The sequence below is a fragment of the Daphnia magna genome, linkage group LG5 (assembly GCF_020631705.1).
Source record: "Daphnia magna isolate NIES linkage group LG5, ASM2063170v1.1, whole genome shotgun sequence".
NCBI classification, from domain to species: domain Eukaryota; kingdom Metazoa; phylum Arthropoda; class Branchiopoda; order Diplostraca; family Daphniidae; genus Daphnia; species Daphnia magna.
Window position 1 is genome coordinate 2,002,103 of NC_059186.1, and position 22,948 is coordinate 2,025,050.

The following is a 22,948-nucleotide window of genomic DNA, read 5'->3' on the forward strand; positions in this document are numbered from 1 at the left end:
CAAATGGAGACAGAATGTGGTGAGTGCCGTGAACGCCCTAGAAAGTCAAGTGATTATGACGGCGAGGATGGACGAAGCCTTTCAAGCTGCTCAGAGAGTTCTAGACTGGGCCAGCATGACATTGGAGGACATCGGCATTGGTCTCGCCCTGTTGGCAACCGGCAACTTACCCCCGGAACTTTTCCCACCTACTCAACTACGATCGGTTCTTAAAGAAATTCGAGCTTCTTTGGCGAGGGGTTGGGCACTGACACCTGCTTTGCAGGTGTCAGGAATACCCGACAATTTTACTGAATCTAACAAGTTTTACTAGGGATAACAAGAGAAATGCACGTGTTCGTTAAATCCCGGGTTTCGGCACCATTTGTTACGTACGTTAACGTGCATGTAACGTCGTAGCAGAAAATGAGGGATGACAGGATGAATGAAAAAGATGGAAAAGATGACGGATGGGAAAGAACACTTTATTTCTTTGTAAACGCAGTGGAGGAGACAATTTTTACCGACGTGGTAACAGAGGGACAAATTGAGATGACTTCTTTACTTTATTACTTAATGGATACTGAACTAAAAAATGGGGGCAAGGGCTCTTAACTTTAACATAAATTTAGAGGACCCTTGCCACCCACGATCCTGCCCGTAAGGGCAGCACCGTAGGTGACAGCGGGCCCACCTGTCCACAGGTAAAACACAAAAACTAAATACCATTTCAGGCGACAGAAACAACAAAAAACAAGGGAAACAAAAACGATCAGTTGGGTGAAAAAAGGCACAAAAATACCACCCCAAAGCTAGTTGCGTCGATGCCTAGTTTTCTTTAGGCAGAAGCCTCTTATAAGAACTCCGCGGGCCACATAGGATTTGATGATGGTCTCCCGCCTTGCAGAGATTGCAGCACCGAGGATGCGGGCAATCGGCCAGGGTGTTATTTCCAGCAACAGAGGCGGGCAAAAAACACCCGAAGCAACGATGCTGCGTGAAAAGAAGCTCCAGGCGATCTTGGTTGGTGAGAGTCATAAACTCCTCACATTCCGCAATCTTCAACGTGCAGCGATAAGATCCCGGCTTCTCCAAATGCTCGGGCAAGAAACAGCGGATGGTCGGGGTGTGACGGGGCACAACGTACTTCGGGGTGTCGGGAATTGGAACCGTTACGTGCACGTTTTCGGTTACCTCTTTTTCCCGAATCTTGCGCAGCAGGTCTCCAACAAATCCACTCAGCATTTTCTCCCTCTCAGCTCGGTAGTGGACCTGGACGTTGACGAGATCCTCAGCTCCCTGAGCGATTTCTTCGTTCAGGCGAAGAACCACGCGCTGATAGGCGTAAATGACGTCCACAGCTTCCTTTCGGGCTTGAACCAACTGAAGTTGGTTTTCCTTTAAATTCCGCACGTACTATTCTTCCTTTTCACGGGACTCCTTCAATTTGTTTTTGATGGATGCGGCGGATTCAGCTGGATTTTGGGCCATAGTGAACGTTGACGGCGAGAGATGATTAGTACACACAATGATGAAGTAGCACACACCAAGTCAAGGGGTAAACTGTCGCCTGCTGTTCGTAAGGGACTAAACAGTTTCCCTAAGCGGTCAAGGGTTAAACAGTAGGCGACCTAATTTTGCCTTTGCCCTTTGAACTAAGTATAGGTGGCGTTGCCGTCGGAAATTTTACAATGCGGTTTTGGGGTTCCCACTTTTTACATTGTTACATATGACTATAAACAGTTTTACATTTTACATTTTGACATTTGAAAAGTATTAAATCTAATTAACAACTCTAATACCTGCGATTCAATACCTTTGTAAATTTAACTTAGGCAGGTTCTCCCACTAGTTTATTTGAAACTGACTTCTGACACAAGAAATGGCGTCTGCCTTTACACAGGGAAAAATTCTAACAACGGCTATTGCCGATATCGGCCACCAAGAGGGCTCTGCTTGGCAGCGCCCCTGGCAGCCTACACAAAGTTTACAATTATAACATAAATTATAAGTCAAAAACAATAGGCCGTCTGACGGGCCTTCAAATTTTAGACACTCTCTCTTCTTGTGGACTTTGACAATCCGCAACATCCTCCCCGCCGGAATCGCCAGCGTCCTCGCGCGATTCCAAATTCTTCTTACTGAGCGGATACTTCTTTCTCGTAGACGTAGTCTTCTCCACTGTGCCGATTTCGGTATCATCGACGGGCGTGTCGATATCGGCTTGAACTTCTAATGGATAGACAGTCTGGATGCTCCTGGTGGTTTCCTTACCCGAACGTAGTCGTAAAACAACCGCTCGCACCTTGGCGTCGGTTCCAGGTATCACTCCTGTAACAATAGCTGTCGGCCACGAAACACGTTTGATGTTAGGTTCTTTCAGCAGGACGATTTCGCCAACACGCGGAATTCTGGTGCCCTTTCCCTTGCGACAGTGAAATCGCTTAAGATCAGACAGGTATGACTCTTGCCACAGCCTCCACCATGTTAAGGCGTGTTCGCTCCTCTGCTTGTCCAGTTCGATGAGTTCATCACGGCTCATCTTCGTTGAGTCGGGTGACTCTGATGTAGCTCCAGGTTGTCTTCCGGTCAGCAACTTTTGTGGAGACAAAACTTCGTAGGAATGTGCGTCGCCAGAAACATAAGTTAGGGGCCGTGAATTCACGATAGCTTCAATTTCCACCAGTATGGTGTGAAGTTGGTCGAAACTAACCTTCATTTTCCCCAGCACCTTTCTTAGCGGTTCTTTAACGGAGCGGACCATCCTCTCCCAAAACCCACCCCACCATGGAGCTAGGCTAGGAGAAAACTTCCATTCTATACCCTTACTTGAGAGCCAGTTGGCTAGGGTAGGATCTTCCGTCACTAATTTTGCGGCACAAGTAAATGTTGACGCATTGTCACTGTAGATAATTTTACAATCTTCTCGGCGTGACATCATTCTTCTTAACGCGTACATAAAGGTTTGTGTTGTCAGATCAGTCACAAGCTCCAAATGCACAGCCCTTGTGACTGCACAAGTAAACAAACACGCATGCACTTTCTTTTCACCAACACGAGTTTTCTCGATATCGTTCCCATCACTCTCCTTTTCAATAAGAATCACTTCTTCTAGCACATACATTGGGCCGAAGTAGTCGATCCCGATCACTTCAAATGGCTGCGCTTTCTTGGTTCGGTCCAATGGCATTGCAGCAGTTTCTTCATTAAAGGGACGCGATTGAACTCGTTGGCACTTTACACACTTTTTTATGACACTTTTAATCCGTTGGCGTGCACGAATGATCCAAAAACGATTTCGTAAGAACGTCAGAGTGTTTTGGACACCAGCATGCTTCCGTTTAACATGATGATAGTAAATCATCATGTCAACAATCCTCTCGTTTGATGGAAGAAGGATGGGTGGATCGATGAGCAGTTCTTTTAGGGCCGGGCCTATTCTTCCAGTCACTCGGATGAGTTGCTCCTTTGCATCCCAAATGGGCCTGAGTGTATCAATACCGTGAAGCAGTTTACCATGTGGTTTTCCCTTTTGCAAGGACTCGTAGATTTCTGCAAATGCCCTTTTTTGAATGAGTTTTAAGATGAAGTTCTCGGCGACGGTGATTTCGTGAACAGAGAGACAGGAAACTTCCACTCCCTTGATCATTTCAGTTGCTTTGCCGGGCGACTCCTTCCTAAAAATCCTAAACATCCAGGCGATTGTACGTAAAACTCTCAGATAACTGCTCGCTCTTGATACGAGTACGTCAAACCAATCCGAAGTACTATTAGCTGCAAGGATTTGCAGTTTCTGCTTCAATTTTGCTTCGATCTCCATCAATTGCATTACTTCTGATGTCGGCATATCTTGTTGCGGCCATTCCGTCTTTTCCAGTTTCAGCCAGGAGGGACCTCCCCACCAAGAAAAAGCCGCAACTAACTTCTTTGCTGTCAAGCTTCTTGATGCGTGGTCTGCTGGGTTGTCTTTCCCCGGACAATGTTTCCAGTGATCTGGCCCAAACCTCTTCTGGATGGCTTCAACTCTGTTTCTGACGAACATCTTCCAACGGTTTGCTTCTCCGCGAATCCATCCAAGGGTTGCCATTGAGTCAGTCCATAAATGCACTTCCCAATTTACTTTGTCAACTGCGTTGACGATTCTTTCAGCTAGAACACTGCCGAGTTCGGCACTAAGTAACTCTAACCGTGGTAGAGAAACCTCGTTCTTCGGGAGTGGTGCTGCTCTGGTTTTGCAGCAAATTAGCCGAATGAAATCTGGATGTCTTGATTTCACGTAAGCAACAGCTCCATACGCTCTGGTTGAAGCGTCACAAAAAACATGCAGTTCTTGCGTGTGTTTGCTAGGTGCCATAGAAATCATTCTTGGCACTTGAATCTTGTCAATGTATTTTAAATCTTCAACAATTGTCCTGAATCGGCTTTCCGTTTCTTCGGGCACCTTCTCGTCCCATCCAATCTTGAATTCCCACAATTCTTGAAAAAGAAGCTTAAATTGGAGTGTTACGGGTCCAATTAATCCAAGTGGATCGAACAATTTTGTTGAAATTTTTGCAAAAGCTCGTTTAGTTAACATTTGAACTTTTGCTGCTGCGTCTACGATAACGTCTGCCTTGAAATAAAAGCAATCCGTGCTAGTATTCCATCTAACTCCAAGCACTTTTTGTGGGTCTAAATTAAGACGTGAGTGTGACTTGTCTGAGTCATTGGTTAGGCCTTGTTTTTGTAGATATCTACGCAGTTGTTGGTTGTTTGTTACCCATTTTCTTAAGTCCATGTTTGCGTCAGCAAAAAGTTTCAGCACGATTCCGATTACGGCCATTGCTTCTTCTATTGTAGATGCATTCGACAAGTAGTCATCTACATATAGGTGGCGTAGAATTTGTTTGCTGATTTCTGCTAAGTCACCTTCATAGGACTCCAAATGTGTCTTCAGGACGGTCCTGAGCACTGCCGGGCTGCATGTGAGTCGAAATGGAAGCCTGTTCCATTTATAAAACTGCAGTGATCCTGGGACGTTTTCATCCTCTAGAAAAAACCTTAACGCTTCCGTGTCTTCTTTAAGCAGTTTCACCATTAGAAACGCTTGTCTAATGTCAGCTGTCCAGGCAATGAGGTTGAGCCTAAACTGTAACATGATGTCAAGAATGTCTGGGTTCAGATTGGGTCCTTCTTCTAGGCAATCATTGGCGCTGAAACCCGTTTTCGGTTTTGCTGAACCATTGAAAACTGGCCTTACTCTGCTGGTGGTTTTGTCTTTTCTGACAACTGGATGATGGGGCAGAACCGTGTAGATACCGTCGAATGACGTATCCGCCTTGGAAATGAACCTAAGTTCCTTTAATTTGCTGAACTCGGCTTCGTATGAAGTCTTCATCTCCTGGTCCCTGTCCAATCTTCTTATCAGTGCCTTTGCCTGACCTTCTGCCATGGCTTCATTCTTGCTGAGGTATTTTTTGTTCCCGTTCCATGGGAGCGGTGCTACATAATGTCCATCATCATCTTGAGTGATGGACTCTGCATAGGTCTTCCACTGTTCTGAAAGTGGCACCTTTTCCAGTGGATCTAGACTCTCTAGTTTCCACCATCTGGCAAAATCAATTTCTTCTTTTTTCGGGTCAGTTTCTTCATGTAAATCTTTGGGTGTTCCTAGTTTAGCTTTTAAGAGAAAGCTGATAGCCGTTGTAGACGATAACGCCACCTTCTCATCTTGCCCTAGTAGTAGCCATCCCAATTTACTTTCTATCGCTCGAATACCTGTATTCGACACGATCTGTTTTGAGCCGAGAACCTTCCAGACTTGATTCGCTCCGATCAAGACGTCTATTTGGCAGGGTCCTGCTTTTCCGCTCAGTATTCTGTCGTCGGCTAGTTGGTATCCTTGTCTCCAAAGTTCGCTGACGAATTCTGTCTTACTTGACCCAGCAATTTTCCCGATTTCGGGTTGCTCTATTGCTTCAAGTTCAATATCTTCCGCCTGTGGGATTGTTCCGCGAAGTCGTAGCTTTCTTACGCTTCTTTCCTTTTCTGGATGGATGTGTCCCACTGCTTGCAGCTTCAGATTGATTTTTCCGACTTCTTGTAGCCCTTAAGTCTGTGCCAATTCACTTCTAACAAGGGTTGCATTCGATCCTTGATCGATATAGGCGATAGCTTTATGCCACCCGTTTGGGCCTTCCACTACCACTGTTGCCGTTTGGACGTATACGCCACCAAATAGGCGTGCTTCGATTGAGAGAGGAGCACCATCTGCTACTTTTAACATTGGAGACGCTGCCACAGTTGCTGTCACCGATTTCGGTTTAACTGCCTTGTGGCAGATAGACGTGTGGTGACCCATTCCGCACTTGTAGCATTTTCTTGTACTCCAACACTCTCTCACCTGATGATTTTGTCCCAGGCACTTCCAACACCTTTTTTCTTTCTTGATTAGCTCCAGTTTCTTCTCTAGGGTGATATCACATTTAGCCGGTGGATGTTTATCATTGCAGAATAAACATCTTCTTTTGACCGTAGTGTTCTGTTTCCTGTCTTTATATTCTGTAGGAGTGCCTGTGACTGCTAGTTCAGCTGCAGTTGGTGTGGTGGCAAATGTTACTTTTTGCGTTTTTTCGCTTGTTTCTGGTCTTGTCTTCTTCTTCTCTTGCTTCTCGGTTGAGTAAGCATACTCCCAATCTGCAGCTATTGAGTCGATGAAGGTAAAGAAATCTGCTAATGTCTTGTTGAACTGCCTGGTTTTGCCATGCCATCGAGATTTTAGTTCAATTGGCAGTTTTCTGGTCAAGATTTCCATAATTGCTTCATTCTGAGCTGTTTGTTGGTCTAAACTGCCGAGGTTTAAAGCATGGCCCATTGCCTTGTCATGTAGTTTCCGTAGTCCTTTAAAGTCCTCTTGATGTTCTACTCTTGGAAGTTCTGTAATGGCAATATAATGGTCTGCTTTTACCGATCTCGGCTTGTTGTATTTCCCAGTTAAAATATCTATTGCTTTAATATAATTGTTGTCTGTCAGATCCAAGTACGATATCGCACCAGCTGCGTCCTCCGTTAAATGCAACTTCAGTCTGCTGAATTTCTCGATGGGTCTCATTGACGGATTCTCGTGGATCAGTGTGCGAAAAATTGCCCACCAATCCTCCCATTTGTTAAGATCTCCATCAAACTTGGTGATTTCTATCCGTGGTAACAGATGTGCAATGTTCCACGGGGTTGAAGGTACTTGCAGTTGCATCGCATTCATCGGTGGAGTTATTGTGCTTGGAGGTGTATTGTTTCCACTTGGAGCTGCTACTTGAAGTATGGGGCTTGCTATACTTGTTGTTACTACTGGTTTCTTTTTCTTCCAGTCGATGGTAATTTTGTGGAAACGGTCGACGAACTCTTCATGCTGCACCAGGTACTTCTGTTGAACTTCGGGGGCCTGTTCCAACATAGGGATGATTGTTTCGTAATTTCTGATTAGTCGTTTCATCCTGTCATCGGCCAGCTCAAACGAAGTTTCAGCTTCCTGCAATATGCTTTCATTAGCTGCGGTTTCATAATTCTTCAAATCTTTATGAAGTTCTTTCTCCAAAACTTCTATGGTCACCGCCAACGTTGCTTGATTCAATCTCTTGGCAGCCATTTTTGTTGTGGAGTTCTACTGGTGATCTGAAAAAGTTGTCTAAATAACAATTATAGTTGGATATCCCAAGGCAATATTGTGTCTGAGAAAACAACACAAAAACGAGTTTAAGAAGAAACAAAAGAATGTATTTTTGCGAAATCGCACACCTTTAACGACTTGTTAGTTAGGAAACAGATAGGTCAAACAAACTTACACTATAAATTAATAGCGGGCTGAAAATTCCCCCAACACGTGATTCCTTACAACACGTGTTGAATCTCACATTCAAAGTCTACACTTTAAATTACGCCAATTACTTGGACGATATCGTCAGTCTCAAAAAGGTTCGAAGGACCATGAAAAGTATTAAATCTAATTAACAACTCTAATACCTGCGATTCAATACCTTTGTAAATTTAACTTAGGCAGGTTCTACCACTAGTTTATTTGAAACTGACTTCTGACACAAGAAATGGCGTCTGCCTTTACACAGGGAAAAATTCTAACAACGGCTATTGCCGATATCGGCCACCAAGAGGGCTCTGTTTGGCAGCGCCCCTGGCAGCCTACACAAAGTTTACAATTATAACATAAATTATAAGTCAAAAACAATAGGCCGTCTGACGGGCCTTCCAATTTTAGACACTCTCTCTTCTTGTGGACTTTGACAATCCGCAACAACATTAGACATTCTACAATTTTACAATTTTACCATTTTACAATTTATACCCCTTTTTTTTTTACTTTTATACAAGAATTGACTATTTACATTACATTTTGACCTAACGATCTCGATTTTTACTCAGATGACCCAATTTTTTCACTTTCTACGTAAACGTCCTGCTCTTTGGCCGTAGCCATAACACAGAGCTTAGTCACTGGACGAATACAGGGGTTTTTGTGGTTGCTGATTTGCACTTTTACCACTCGTACAACGTTATCAGAGTCACTGGGGAGAACCTCTATCATTTTTCCCAACGGCCACTGTCCACGTAGAGTATTCGGCTCAATGACGAGTACTAGGTCTCCGACGGTAACGTTTGGCCGATTTTCCGACCATTTTCTCCTTTCCGTCAAGTGTGGGACGTATTCACGAAGCCATCTGTTCCAAAAATGTTGTATGATGGCCTGGCTTTGGAGGAATTTTTTTGATGTGACGTCCATGTTCTCAGAATCTCCCAACTTTAGCGGCACGTACGGACGGGCTCCTCCATGAAGAAAGTGATTCGGCGTTAACGGATCGGGATCTTCGGGATCCATGCTGAGGTGGGTTAGTGGCCGAGCGTTCAAAAGGGCTGCTACTTCTGCGATCACCGTTCTTAGGACCCGATCGGTGACTAAACGATTCCCGACGCTGACCTTCATGGCTCGCTTGCACGATTGCACGAGCCTTTCCCAAACTCCACCGAAATGGGGTCCGTGAGGAGGAGAGAAATGCCACTCTATTTGTTGGCATGCCATCTTCGACTGCAACTCCTGGTGTTGTTTGACTAACTCCGTTAGAGCTTGTCGGAGTTCTTGTTCCCAAGCTACGAGATTTGTTCCGTTGTCACTGTAAACAACGTTCGGCTTTCCACGTAAACTCACGAACCGAGTGAAACATAGCATGAATTCTTCGAGACTGAGGCCGTCGGAGACTTCTAGGTGAACGGCTCTAGTTGTTAGGCACGTAAACAGGCATACCCAACGTTTCTCGTGTCTACATCCTCTTCCACCGACTCGTACCGTTAGTGGGCCGAAGTAATCGATTCCCGTATATGCGAAAGGTGGAAGATAGGGAGTAAGCCTGTGAACTGGTAACGATGCCATGAGTGGTGGAATGGGTTTCGATGATCTCCGCTTGCAAGGCCAGCAGGTGTTGACAACCGATTTGATGACGTTACGTCCAGAGATTATCCAGTAACGTGTACGTAAGTCCGCCAGCAATCTTTCAGATTTAATGTGGAGATTCCGTGTGTGATGATCCCATACAATCCGTTGCGTCAGGAGTTGATCGGCTGGAAGCAGGATGGGATGCTTTGTGGAATAATCAACTGGAGCCTGAAGTATACGTCCGCCTACACGTAGCTGACCTGTTTCATCCAGGAAAGGGCTAAACGTGCGTAGTTTTGACTTCAGAGGCAACTCCAAGCTCTTTTTCAAGGCGTAGATTTCTTCCGCAAATGCCAGTCCTTGGGTGCGTTTGACACAAAGCGTGAGGGCCGTCATCATTTCTTCGGCCGTCAACTCCCCCACGGTTGGCTGGTAAATTCCCATCTTAGCTCTGGCGTTAGTCGCGAACCTTCTGCACCAAGCGATAACTCTTTGGATCTTGAGTAAGCTGGAATACCTCTTTACACAGTCATCAATCGGGTGATTTTCGTCTTCCTTTTTGACTGCGAAGACTCGAATTACGTTAACGTCCCTTTCTTCCGCCTCTGTGATCTCTTCCCAAATATCCCACTCCGACGGATCGAGTTTCAGGAACGATGGACCCTCGTGGAATTTCACCAACTCGTCGACGTTCTTCGGGTCAATACCACGACTACACAGGTCCGCTGGATTGTTAATTCCGGAAACGTGACGCCATTGTCTTCGATTCGTGTTCCAGAGGATTCTGCCAATCCGATTGTTCACGAAGGTTTCAAATCGGCAAGTGCGGGAATGGATCCAACGTAAGACGGTTTGAGAGTCGGTGTGGAAGGTAACTTCACGTAAATCGATTTCGTGCTCCCGACAGATTACTAGGGCGATATTTAAGCCTTCTACAGCAGCCTGCAACTCTAATCTTGAGATCGTGAGTCCTTTTACTGGTGTTACGTGGGTTTTAGCCATGACAAAAGATACGTTGATCGACTGGTCTTCGAAGATGAAACGGAAGTACGCCACAGCTCCAAATCCTTTTGTGCTTGCGTCCGTAAATACATGCAGGTGCTGCTGCGTCCAACGTCCACGTTGATGCCGGAAACATCTTGGTACTGTTAACCACTCCAGGTTATCCAGATGCTCGTACCAGTAGTGAAAGCGTTGGCCTAATTCTTCGGGGATAGGGTCATCCCAGCCGATCCTTTTCTCGTACGTCCATATATCTTGCAGAAGTGACTTCATTAAGAAAACAACAGGAGCGACGAGTCCCAATGGGTCGTAGACACTGGAGATTATACTGAGGAAATTCCTTTTGGTGAGAACGTCATGGCTAGGCTGCTTCCGTATCTTGAACGTCAGCATATCCGTTTCTCCGTTCCACATCACTCCAAGTGTTCGCTCGATGGGCAACTTTTCCAAATCAAGGTCCAGTGTTGGTGAAGCCAAACCGAACTCACGTAGAGCCGATATAACCTTCCTTGATGAGGACGTCCACTTCGTTAGATTGAAACCGCCTAGTTGTAAGAGTTTCTTCATCTGGCGGGCCCGTTTTACTGCCCCGTCTTCGGAATCAAAGGAATCGAGGTAGTTGTCAACGTAAAAGTTTCTTCGAACGCTCTCTGCTGGCTCCGGATACTGGTCGCGATGATCGTCTGCAGTCCGATTTAGGGCAAAAATACAGGTCGTTGGGGAAGATACCGATCCAAAGACGTGGACTGTCATTTGGTACGTTAACGGTGCTTGATTACTGCCAGGCGTTCGATAGACAAACCGATAGGCCACCTGGTCTTCTACTGGGACCTTCACTTGGTGAAACATCTTCTCGATATCTGCGCCAGCTGGTACCAGGTTCCTTCGGAAGCGTAGTAGGACACCGAGTAGGCTAACGAGAAGATTGGGTCCACGTAACAGGTTCTGGTTGATCGACGTTCCCCCATACTCGGCGGCTCCGTCGAATACAACTCGAACTTTGGTCGTAGAGCTGGATGGGCTTACGACGCCGTGGTGCGGTAAATACCACGTTGTACTTGACTCCTTCCGCAACTATTCGGTCGTGAGGAGTCTGGCGTGATCCAGGCCGATGTACTCCTTAACAACTGCATCATACTTCTGGGCGAAGTCTACATCTCGTTGAAATCGTCTCTCCAGAGAATAAAGTCTCTTCAATGCAGTTGCCCGATTGTCCGGAAGGTTTACGTTGTCGGTTTTCCACATAAGGCCGACTTGATACCGGTTACCAACATTTTTCACTGTTGACTCGAGGATACGTTGCCCACGTAGATCGTCTTCGGAGAGAACAGGCTGCTCTATGTCTACGTCTTTCGCCTCCAGCTGCCAGAATTTCTTGACTAACTCGTTGAGGTCTTCGGGACGTTCCTCTGCTACTATGTGGGCGATGAACGGACGCCCATCTTGTGGCGGGCCCGTTTGACCACCCAGGCACCAACCAAACGGTGTTTTGAAGGCGATAGGCCCAATTTTTCCAGCCGGCGGCTTGACGGAATGTACGTGATCGCGGGCTTCTGCTACGTCAATTCCAATTAATACTCCAACGTCTTCGAGTTGTATGTTCGGGACATCAAGACCGCGTAGGTGTGTCCAGGACTCCATTTGATGAGGGTTGATTGGAGGATTTGGCGTCACCTTCAAATTGTCGACGGCGTAGGCGTGTTTAACTTCAAACCGGCTTGTTCCGTCAACGGACGAAAGGGAGAAATCCACAACGGCAGCTTGGACGTTTGATGTGGCTCCATCATAAGAGACAACGTTGATACGTTTATGCTGACCAACGAGTCCCAACCTTTTTACTAAATCTCTCCTGATCAGTGTTGTGTCACTTCCGGTATCCAGGAATCCGAAAGTGTCGACCCATCTTGTACCGACGCTAATACGAACGGGTACAATCTTGAAACGTACACGTCGATTTACCGGTTCCTTCTGGGTTAGTGTCCCGAGGAATGCAGTCGATGTAGACGCTGATGGAGACATTGGATCCGATAGTTTCCTCCGTGGAATGAACTCGGACCCGTGAAGCAAGGGTTGGTGTCTTGATCCAGTGCATCGACCCATGGTACATTTGATGTCCCTGGGACACTCCTTGCGTTCATGTTTGCCGGTTAGGCATAGTAAACACCTCCCGGACTTAAATACGACTTCAGCCCTTTTCGTGGGCGTGAAAGACATAAACAGGTTACAGCTGGCCAAGTTGTGAGCCCTGCCGTTACAAGCTAGGCACCTCCATTGGTCAGTCTTTTCGGCCGCTTTCTCCTCCGTCTTCGGTTGTTTTCCCTTGGGAGCAGCCTCCGGAGGTGACGACGCCGTTGATTTAGAGCCTTCTTCGGTCGAAACGTGTCCAATGGTCGACGTGTGAGCAGCGTTCTGTTTCTTGAAAGGCTTCTTCTCATCAAACCGTACTTTGGACGTCGACGTAGGCAAGGACTCAAATACGTTTTTTCCATGTTGCTTGCTCATGGATTTTACGGTTACCCAGTCGTCCAGGTCCAGAACGTTCAGCTCTGCACCGATTCTCTTTCGTTTTTCATTCCACTTCTCTTTAAGGTACGTCGTCAGCTTTACTTCCATGGCCATCAGAGTAGTACGGCTATGAAGCTCGTGGGCATATCTTGATTGTGACAGCGTCACCACTGCTCCATGCAACCGGTTTGCAAAAGTCTTGAGGCTCGCCGCATCTTGGCTCTTCAAAGGTGGAATCTGCAGCAGGTCGTCGAGGTACGTTTGATCCATGACTTCGGTGCGGCCGTAAACTGCATCGAGTCGTTCCCACACCACGGAGTACATAGCCTCATCGGCGAGGCACTCGCCGATCTCATTCCGGACCTCCTTCGACAGCAGCTCTTCCAACATGAACAGTAGGGCAGGAGAACCGTTGTATTCTTGTTCGTATAAGGCTCGAAATTTAGCCTTAAACCGGGCGTAGTTCTTCGGATTTCCATCAAACGGCTTGATCGTGAAGGTCGGAGTACGTGGACGACTACAGCAGCCGCCATGAGGATGATTGGAAGGGCCAGCGGCAGGTGGAGGTTCAGGGGTCGTGTCCGAAGATGTATCGTCCCCAGGGAGTGGGCATGGATTGCAGGTTGAAGGCATGATGGGCAAGGGTCTTTGGGTAGGATCCTGTGCAGAGGTACCGGCTGGAACGTAACGATTGGACAAGTCTCTACGGTGCATTACTTTGGCCTCAATTGACTTTAAGGACGCCCGAGCAGGGATGTCTTGTGTAGCAGCGAATGACTGTGATCGTTTTGGAAGGCGTGTCTCTTGGTCCAGAACTTGCTCTTGTATCGTTCTCAGATGGATCTTGTTGACTTCAATCGTTGTTTTTAGACCTGTAATCTGAGCATTTAGATCCAAGTAAACCTCTTTGATCTTCTGATCCAGTTCACGTAGACTCTTACGTGAATCTTTCACCAAGTTGGTGTTAGCGGCGATTTCTGATGACGTCTTTTCCGCGCTGTCAATGAGTTTGCTCAGGTGCTCACCCATACCTTTCAGCGCCTTGCTTAACGTTTCCGTAGCCGACGTGGTGCTCGCTTCCATCTGGATTCTTGCACACTCCATTTTGACTTCCAGTTCCAATATCTGTTTCTGAATGCACAGATCACGTGCTGGGTTGACCAAGGGAAACATTTGACGCTGAACGGGTAGACCTCTTCTGTGATAGCGTGGTGTGCTAACTGTGACGTCTGACGCTGTCGTACCAATAGAGCTGGCTGAGTGACGTGACGACGTGGCATACCTAATGGCGAAGTTGAGGATTTCCACGTGGTCGGTGTCGAATTGTACCTCCCATTTTTCACATGCTTGACGTTGTGGATCCGTAATATCGGGCAAGCTCTCCATATACGTGTGGTGAAGATCTTTGACGTCTTCGTAGATACGAATTAATTCGTCTCGCCATGCTGCAACTTGCAACTTCTTGAGTCTGATGGCTCCCATCTTGTGATTTGCCACTGCTTTTCTGAGCTGATTCGTTAACTTCGTGTGGGCCGCCTTTCTTCTCCCACGTTTCTGCTTGAGATCGTTGTCTGGGAGGAGGGAACCTTCATTCTTCATTGCTTCTGGTTTCATTTCATCTTCTATAGATATATTGCCGCCCGACTCAATACTCTCGGCTTACGGCTTCACTCATGACGTAGAAACGTTCAAAGACAAGGAAGTAGTCACACGTAAACGGATGTCGATGATTCACGTAGATACAGCGACGATACAGTCAGATACGTAAAGGCGTGGTAGACCGGGTTTTGCCTTCAGGATGGCGTGGACGTGTGTCAAAGTCTTACGAAGGGGAATACCCGACAATTTTACTGAATCTAACAAGTTTTACTAGGGATAACAAGAGAAATGCACGTGTTCGTTAAATCCCGGGTTTCGGCACCATTTGTTACGTACGTTAACGTGCATGTAACGTCGTAGCAGAAAATGAGGGATGACAGGATGAATGAAAAATATGGAAAAGATGACGGATGGGAAAGAACACTTTATTTCTTTGTAAACGCAGTGGAGGAGACAATTTTTACCGACGTGGTAACAGAGGGACAAATTGAGATGACTTCTTTACTTTATTACTTAATGGATACTGAACTAAAAAATGGGGGCAAGGGCTCTTAACTTTAACATAAATTTAGAGGGCCCTTGCCACCCACGATCCTGCCCGTGAGGGTAGCACCGTAGGTGACAGGCAGTATCAATGAATAATCCACGCTCTCTGGTAATGGAGTGTCCCCAACAGACAGATTCGAGGGATTCTTCGAGAGCAGAGCTGCCGTTGGTCGGTATTGTTGAAATCCCGCACGGTTGCTCCATTCAAACTGATGAGTGGATTTTGCAGGCCAGTAGGCAACACTCGTTATCATCCACTAGGAAGGGGAACGACTTTGTGCCACGTCTGAAAGGGGTGAACTGGGCTGTAGCTACAGATGCCCAACAACAAGGAAGCATGACGAGCGGGAAATCTACGAACTCATCGCTGCAGGCTTCATTATAAGCGTCCTTGAAACAGATCGGCGGCAGTCTGACGAACGCAGCTAGTTTTGGTAAAACTATCCGTGCTTTGGAAGTAGACGACTCGGAGAGGGAAAAACGAGCGGTGGAACATCATACATATCCATTCGAGCTATGGGGTGTGGGAGCAGCGTTGTTTATGGCCAGTGTGGCTGTGTGCAGCATCCAGTGGTGCCGAGGGAGAAAAGGAGACGTTAATATGGCCGACCTTCGGGAACGTCTACGAGTGGTGGAGGAGTTCGTCGAGGAAGAAGCTAAGAAGCGACGTGCGCGGCGGTGGAGTACCATGCATTGCCTTATGGAAATAGACAACCGTATGGCAGCGCATGAAGAGGCTTGCTTGACGACGCTGCGCGAGCTGGAGTCGTCCATTGAGCATCTGGCATAGGGATGATGTTGTTTTTTTGGGGGGGATGTCATGTGGCCTGTATCATGTAGCAATGTTCCCGGTTTTCTTTCGGTTTATATCTTTTTTTTTGTGTTGTTGTTTTTTTTAGTAATGCATTCGGGGACGAATGCAGCTAGAGGGGGGGATGTCACATGACCACGTTATGTGATCCGGTATGCAATGCTACCGGACATGTGACGTCAGTGTTCCCCCCCCATATATAGTCCCCCGTGGTCGTGTATCGGGCCCCTAGTCTTAGTCTTGTGAACCGTCAATACAACTTACTGTTACAATACTTATTTTAGATAAAATACTTGTGTTTCCTCCTACTTACAATTTTATAAGTATGTTAAATGGAACAAAATCATTATTTTTTGCTTTTCAGTAGGCTTCAAATGCTTACGTTCATGCTTTTCGTATAAAGTATTTTTAAAGTACTGGAAAAGGCCGAAAATAAGCACTCTACCGCTGCTGTGCAGTCTCTGGGCTCCAAACTTCAAACGAATGAAAGTGAGAATTGAAATTGTCTGTAATCATGATTGTTAAGACAAAAAATGGGTTGCCGTGGTGGACCAAAACATTAGAAATTTTTCCAAACTCCGGCAGTCCATCTTTGGTGTCGGAACTTGGGGTAAGCAGAACGACAGAATGTCTTCGATACTCCCACCCATTGAACTTAATCCATTTGGCATTGCTTACCAATCCGTCATCGGGGATAGGTGAGCTGCCCCTGCAGTCATTTACAAAACCTTTCAAAGTTCCCGATTCTGCTGGGCCAACAACTAATTTGTCGCTTTCAAAACAATCCTGATTTAACAGATTAGCACAAAATATACTCTGTACATGAAAAGCTGCAGATTTTGAGAAGTTAATGAAATTACAATTAGTCATTGCTAGTTTCTTAACAATATTATGGAAAGCTTCAAACCTCATGCACCAGTAATTAGTTGGAGGGCCATTCATTCTAATTACCTCTAGGTAGTGTACCATGTGATGAAATTTATTAATTGGTTGCACACTTGGATACAATTCGCGGAGTCTTTCTACAAATTGCCTAATGAGATCTTCCAACACAACTATTTGTTCCAGTGCTATTTTGTGGGAAAAGAGAATATCTAAAATATCCAAGAGTTGTAAAAAATGAATATAATACTCGTTGTCTTCCTTAATCAAATCACCCACTAATAAAAGAAACATTCTAATCAAGCACCAATTTTGAGATGCACGTTGTTTGGTTAGATAATCACCCTCTTTTCGGATTCCGGCATCAGTAAATTTTGGTGAAGGTTTGTTATAAAGGTCGTAAAATGAAAAATGAAAGAGTACTATTCTACGGTTTAATTCTGCTGCAGAAATTTTTGTTGTTCCACACGAATAGAGTTGCCTTAAAAAAAGTTTTATCATAAACGGAACTACGCCTTCCAAGAAATCGTGCATGGCATCTAAAATTAAGTTTTCGCCGAAATGGAAATATTTTGAGCAATTCAGAACACAACACGAACGGATTCCAGTGTCACTCGCTTTTTCAGGATTGCTAGCAGAAGCTTCAACCGCTTCGTCATAATTTTCTCTAGTCCTCATTTCTAACTGATCAAAGCAACTTTTTTGTTTTATTTCTTCCCTAGTGATTAAGCAAAGCCTACAGAACCTATTTGCAGAAGGTCCGAGAAATCCCCCAATCTCATGAGCGCCCTTTGTGTCTGCACATACACCAGCGATTGTCCCTCTAATTCTAAAGTTTGTGAAATCAGGAATGCCAAGCAGCATTCCATCTTCTGATTCAAGTTCTTTTAATTCATTAAGAAATTCAGAGAAAGCAAAATCAAAAGAATTATTTTTACGTGAATACTGTTGACAATGGCAAGAGGGAAAATATTTGCAAGTTTAGAATTCTCAGAATTAGGTAAATTTAAAATTCGAAAACAGAACATAGCTAGCTCATGTTTTTTGTTTTAGAACCGAGTGGATTAGTCACTTCGACTTCGTCGTAAAATAACTGAATTCGAATGGCAGTAGGGGTTTTCGAAAAAAGAGGATGAACTTGTACATATTTACTGTCTTTCGTTCCACGCACAAAATCATCCTGACTTCGACTTTCTGAGAAATAAAGGCGCCTAAAGCCATCGTTAGAAAACAAGGCAGTCAATCGCTTTTTGATGGACATATACTGAAAAGTGTTGTTTTTGGTCTGATTTCCTATGCTTCCATTAGTCATTCTAGTTTTCAAATTGGAATTTATAAACAGTTCCTCAGGTTCTATTAAATTAAAATTGGACTTGTAATAATGAGTTCTCTTTTTTTGAATATTTAATTGTAACAAACTGTTTAAAAAGTCGGAACTGTCAAATTCCAATTTCTGTCTTTTAGCAGGCAGTCCATCTTCACCACCTTCTAAAGACTTTTCCCTGCCCTTCAGCTATTCTTGCAATTCTTGAGTCATAAAATCCAAAGCAGAATTACTTACATTATACTTGGTTCTCATATCTAATGTAAGCTTGCCAAAGAAATCTGTTTTTAGCAGATTTGTCAGACCCCCCCCACCCTCCCGAGTTCTTCGCTGAAATCCGAAACTGATACCGGAATATTTACAGAATGGTCTTCCCCAATCAATGAGGATGACTCGGGCAACAATTGTTCTGTGGAACTTTTGAAAGATGTACACCTTAACAGATGATTCCGATAATCGTTAAAATTTTGCAAAGAAATAACACAATTGTTTTGCCCACAAATAAGATTGATGTTACCTTTTGCAGACCTACAAGTTTTCATGTTGTGTGTGTGTCTAAAATGTGTAAACAAACAGCTAATAGTACCTTTGACTACAGTCTTGCATTTAAAGCATGTAAAATTTTGGTGTATACCCGTTTCGGCACTTTTTTCGGCACTTTCGATTTTGGTGTTTTCGGCACCCATATAAAACGCCTGGTCCCCCCTTGTATTTAAAATCTCCTCGTTTATTAAAAAATCTTTCCGTTTCGGCACTAATATTCTCCGTTTCGGCACCAATTGTGTCTCTTTCGGCACCAACTGTGTCCGTTTCCGCTCAAAAAAAAAATTATGTTGCAAGTCATTAGGGATGCCAGACATTCAGGCCAGTGGCCTGAAAATTTTCGGTACTTTACAGGCCTGTCGACTTTACACTTTGTTCAGGCCACTAGTGGCGCTAGCTGTATGGGTTCTGGAAGTCAGCGCCACCATCACCACTCGACTTATGCTTATGCTGTCTGTCGTAAAATTGTCAGTCGCGTGGTCGCGTAGTAACAGAGCGGAGCTCTTGATTTTTTTTTCCTTTTTTTATTCGCCTGGTGTTTGCTGGTATTTCTTCAAATTGGATTTCATTTGTGAGCTTTATTTTATTTGTGAGTACTTGTTGTATTTATTATTTGAACAACTCTGGAATGTTGAATTTTTTTTTGGTGAACACCCGAACCGGTGGCACGGGGTAGTGTTCACTGTGGGTTTTTTTTTGGTGAACACCCGAACCGTTGGCACGGTTCGGGGTAGTGTTCACTATGGAATGTGTCATTTTTTTCGGTAAACACCCGAACCGATTTGGGTTTGGTGAAATGTTTCAATATTTTTTGGTGAACACAGTGTTCTCTTTGTATTTCTTTTTTTTGAGCCACCCAATACAATTTTGTTCATACAATTAATTTCTATTCTGTCTCTAACTCAAAGAGACGAGCATCGTTCGCCGTTTTTGCATATTTAATTGCGTTGAACTTTGTGTAAATATCTGCACATTGTTCTAAAAGTTCTGCGGTCGTTATCTTTTGTTTGGAATAGTCGTTCCACAAACCAAACAGTTTTAAATTTAATTCTTTGAAAGTTTTTCGCTGTCTTCTCAGTTGTTGACCCTGTTCAAGCATCTTTGTATATATATCAACCCGTATAGCCTCCTCGTAGAGAACTTCGAGGAGAATATACAGGTTGAGGCCTTTACTGCTAATGCTAAGTCCAGCGTGATTTGCTAGATTTGTGTGCCAGCCTTCAACGTCATTAGTGGTTCTCACCTAAAGCATGTTAGAGTGAATGTAATCATTTGAATGTTTTAAATTATATTTTTCTTTTAATACCTCTTGCATGAAGACCGACCAAACTTTAGGAGGCCAAAGCAAGCTGTCGATCAAGGTATTTTCCATGTAGTTGTACAGTTTTCGCATCATAGTTCGGTTCTCCCTGTTTTCAATTTCCCAGACAGCTGATCTTCAATTTGCAAAGGCAGTAGGGATTTTTCCATGTGGGAGGAGATGGAGAGACATCATTTTCCTGCAATAGGTAGTAAATACATCTGTTAAGTTCCACAATAAATATAGAAATATTCACACTCACTTGCAAATCCCACGAATTAGCATGTCTGTACGATATGCTCTTATTAAACCTATAATATTCATTAATATATTTCAAAATTTTACTTATTAATTTGTCTTTCTTATTTTACCAAATGATTTTATGCGGCGAAAAATACACTGGGTCCAATGGAAGCCACATCCAAATATTTTAACACCAATACCAAACTCTTTTTCAATAGCCAGGCACACTGACTTCTCAAAATCAACGACACATTCTTTCATGGCGTAACTGTACAAATAAATAATGTCTCGAAATTACTACATTTATAGTCATAAAAATGTATAGTTATACCTGTTACCGAGAATTATAGTTTTTATGTGTTTCAGCACACGTATGTAGTCCTTTTGAGTCCTACTAGACATGAGGACAAAACATAATGGAACCATTTTCTTTTCGTTTCCATATCGAATGAAAGCGTGTATCGTCCACATCTGCATAAATGGTTTTTTGATGATTCTAAATGTTCCATCCATGTACCATCTTTTAGCATTTTTTTATAGCTGCGCCTGTTTGTTAGTGAAACAGACTATGTGTCTGCGTTTAGCGGTTACTACGTCATGAAGGTTTAGCCCATCCGGAATGCCATCGTCCTCAAATGAAAAATCCAGTGTGTTTGGATTTTTTGGACGAGTCTTCGTTCTAAACAAAGTTTGGAATTTTTTAAATAAATACTTAGGCAAGAAATGTTTAAAAATACCTAGCCATGTTGACTGATATACAGACTTGTGTTCTATTCACAAGTTTCATTTTTGATGCAAAGTGCTTAGCGATGATGTGGTCGGTAATGGCCTTAGCAGATTTCCCCTTATTTTTCAATCCTTCACGCTTAGCGTCCCTGTAAATGACTAGCGACTCATATATATTTTCTTGTTTTGGACAGGAAGTAATGTGCACTCTTCGCTGGATGATTGCATTGCCTGAAATCAGAATAAGCATTAAATAATACAAGAAATCTTTAAAAAGACGATGTATGTACCTGATTTCAAAACTGTGCATTGGCAAAGATTCTGCTGTGGTCGATGATTACACCGATAAAGAATACCATTACTCAGCACCTTCCAGACACCAAACTTCTATCCATGTTTGCGGTCAACAAGGATATTACTTAAACTAAATTTAAAAATAGCACTTTAGAAAAAAAAACGTAAAAGAACAATGAATAGTATTTCTTACTTCTTTCCTGCTTGAAATACAAGTTTCCAGCGCATGTGTGTAGCCCGCTGACGTTTACGTTGCTGAGAAGACCCCCCAGTCACAGGAGCGAGTGTTTCTTCGCCTAATGATAGATCATCTTGGTAATATCTGCGTTTGATTCTTCGCTTTGAATCCTTGACAAAGATTGCCTCTCGGCTGAATGATTATGGGCTCGACGACGTTCCTCCCAATGACGTCCTGGAGAAGGCGTTCCTATCGCGCGACGACAACGCCGACGACTTTGTGTGGGTGAGGTAATTGACTCACTCTCTTCTTCACTCTCTCTTTCACTCTTCTCGCTATTTCCTTCATTCTCTTCTTCACTCTCTTTCAATCTTCTCGCTATTTCCTTCATTCTCTTCTTCACTTCCTCTTATATCACTTTGCTCACTCTCTTCTTCGATTTCTCTTTCACTCTCCACGCTATTTCTTTAATTCTCTTCTTCCCTTCCATCTTCACTTTCATCATCCGGTGTAGGTATGATATTAGGTTCTTCAACCATTACAGGGATAGATCCCCTTGATGAATGTTGTTGAGCGGCTTACAGGTATTAAGCGGCATCCTCTGGTGTCAGTTCATTTACAGTTAATGGACCTAAGCCAAATTTGATTTTAACAAAACGAATGAACAATGTAACAAAATGCTATTACCTGTTTGAACTTGGATTGTCAATGCATTTGGCCGAATCAGTTGATTAGGAACAGCCAGCCCACGTCCACCACGTCTACCTCTGCCTCGCACAACCCACCCAGAATCACCACTAACCTCATAATCTGCCAACCGGCTGGGCTGTTTCCTCGATCTAGTGGGTCTTTCCATGATATACTTAATAAACTTCAAATAAACTTGAATAAACTTGCTAACAAAGCGTCTAAGAACAAAGTGAGCAAAATTTTACAATATATTATAACACGACACCTAGTGGAATTTATTGTTTACGAATTTTTGGGGCGGTGCCGAAACAGACAAAAATAGTGCCGAAACGGACAAAAGTGGCTAAGAAAACATACATTGTAATACCAATACTTAGGACCACCTCTGGTGGCGGTGCCGAAAAAGACAACCGCAGTGCCAAAACGGAAAAAATTGGTGCCGAAAACACCAAAATTCAAAGTGCCGAAAAAAGTGCCGAAACGGGTGGCAACCAAAATTTTTACGGTCAGTGATACTTCTGTGTTGTCTACTCATTTTGTTACACCGTTATGTCAAGAAGACTAATAGAGAGAATTTAAGCTTAACTGATATAATTAGAACTTAACTTAGAGACTAGAGACTACTTAACTATAACATTGAATAAGAATGAAATATAGTTTGATACCGTAAAGTGTTGATGTGATGAGGTTGTCAAATCCTAACGATGAGAGATGAATCTTGAGCTGTGCTGATGACATGAGTCATGCCTTCATCCACCGATGACATGCTGAAACAAGTCCAGCAGAGCAAGAAGATCAAACAGAATGGCCAGAAATTTGTGACTGCCTGACTTGTCAATTATTACCACACCCTGAATGGGAATGTTGCCAAATGTAACATGATGAAGCATCTATAAGAAAATATGGCA

At 44.0% G+C, this 22,948-nt stretch overlaps 1 protein-coding gene and 1 pseudogene across 1 annotated transcript in view; both read right to left on the bottom strand.

The window, feature by feature from the left end:
• LOC116931780 overlaps window positions 1-18,350 on the bottom strand; it is a 32,768-nt gene extending 14,418 nt beyond the window's left edge. The window contains exon 1 of the mRNA XM_045173814.1: window positions 17,300-18,350. Within this exon, the coding sequence (XP_045029749.1) occupies window positions 17,300-17,606 (307 nt within the window). The 5' untranslated portion in view covers window positions 17,607-18,350. The remainder of the gene's footprint in view (window positions 1-17,299) is intronic.
• Window positions 18,351-19,495: 1,145 nt separating this feature from the next.
• Window positions 19,496-21,741, bottom strand: LOC123472399 (annotated as a pseudogene).
• Between the last annotated feature and the right edge of the window lie 1,207 nt (window positions 21,742-22,948).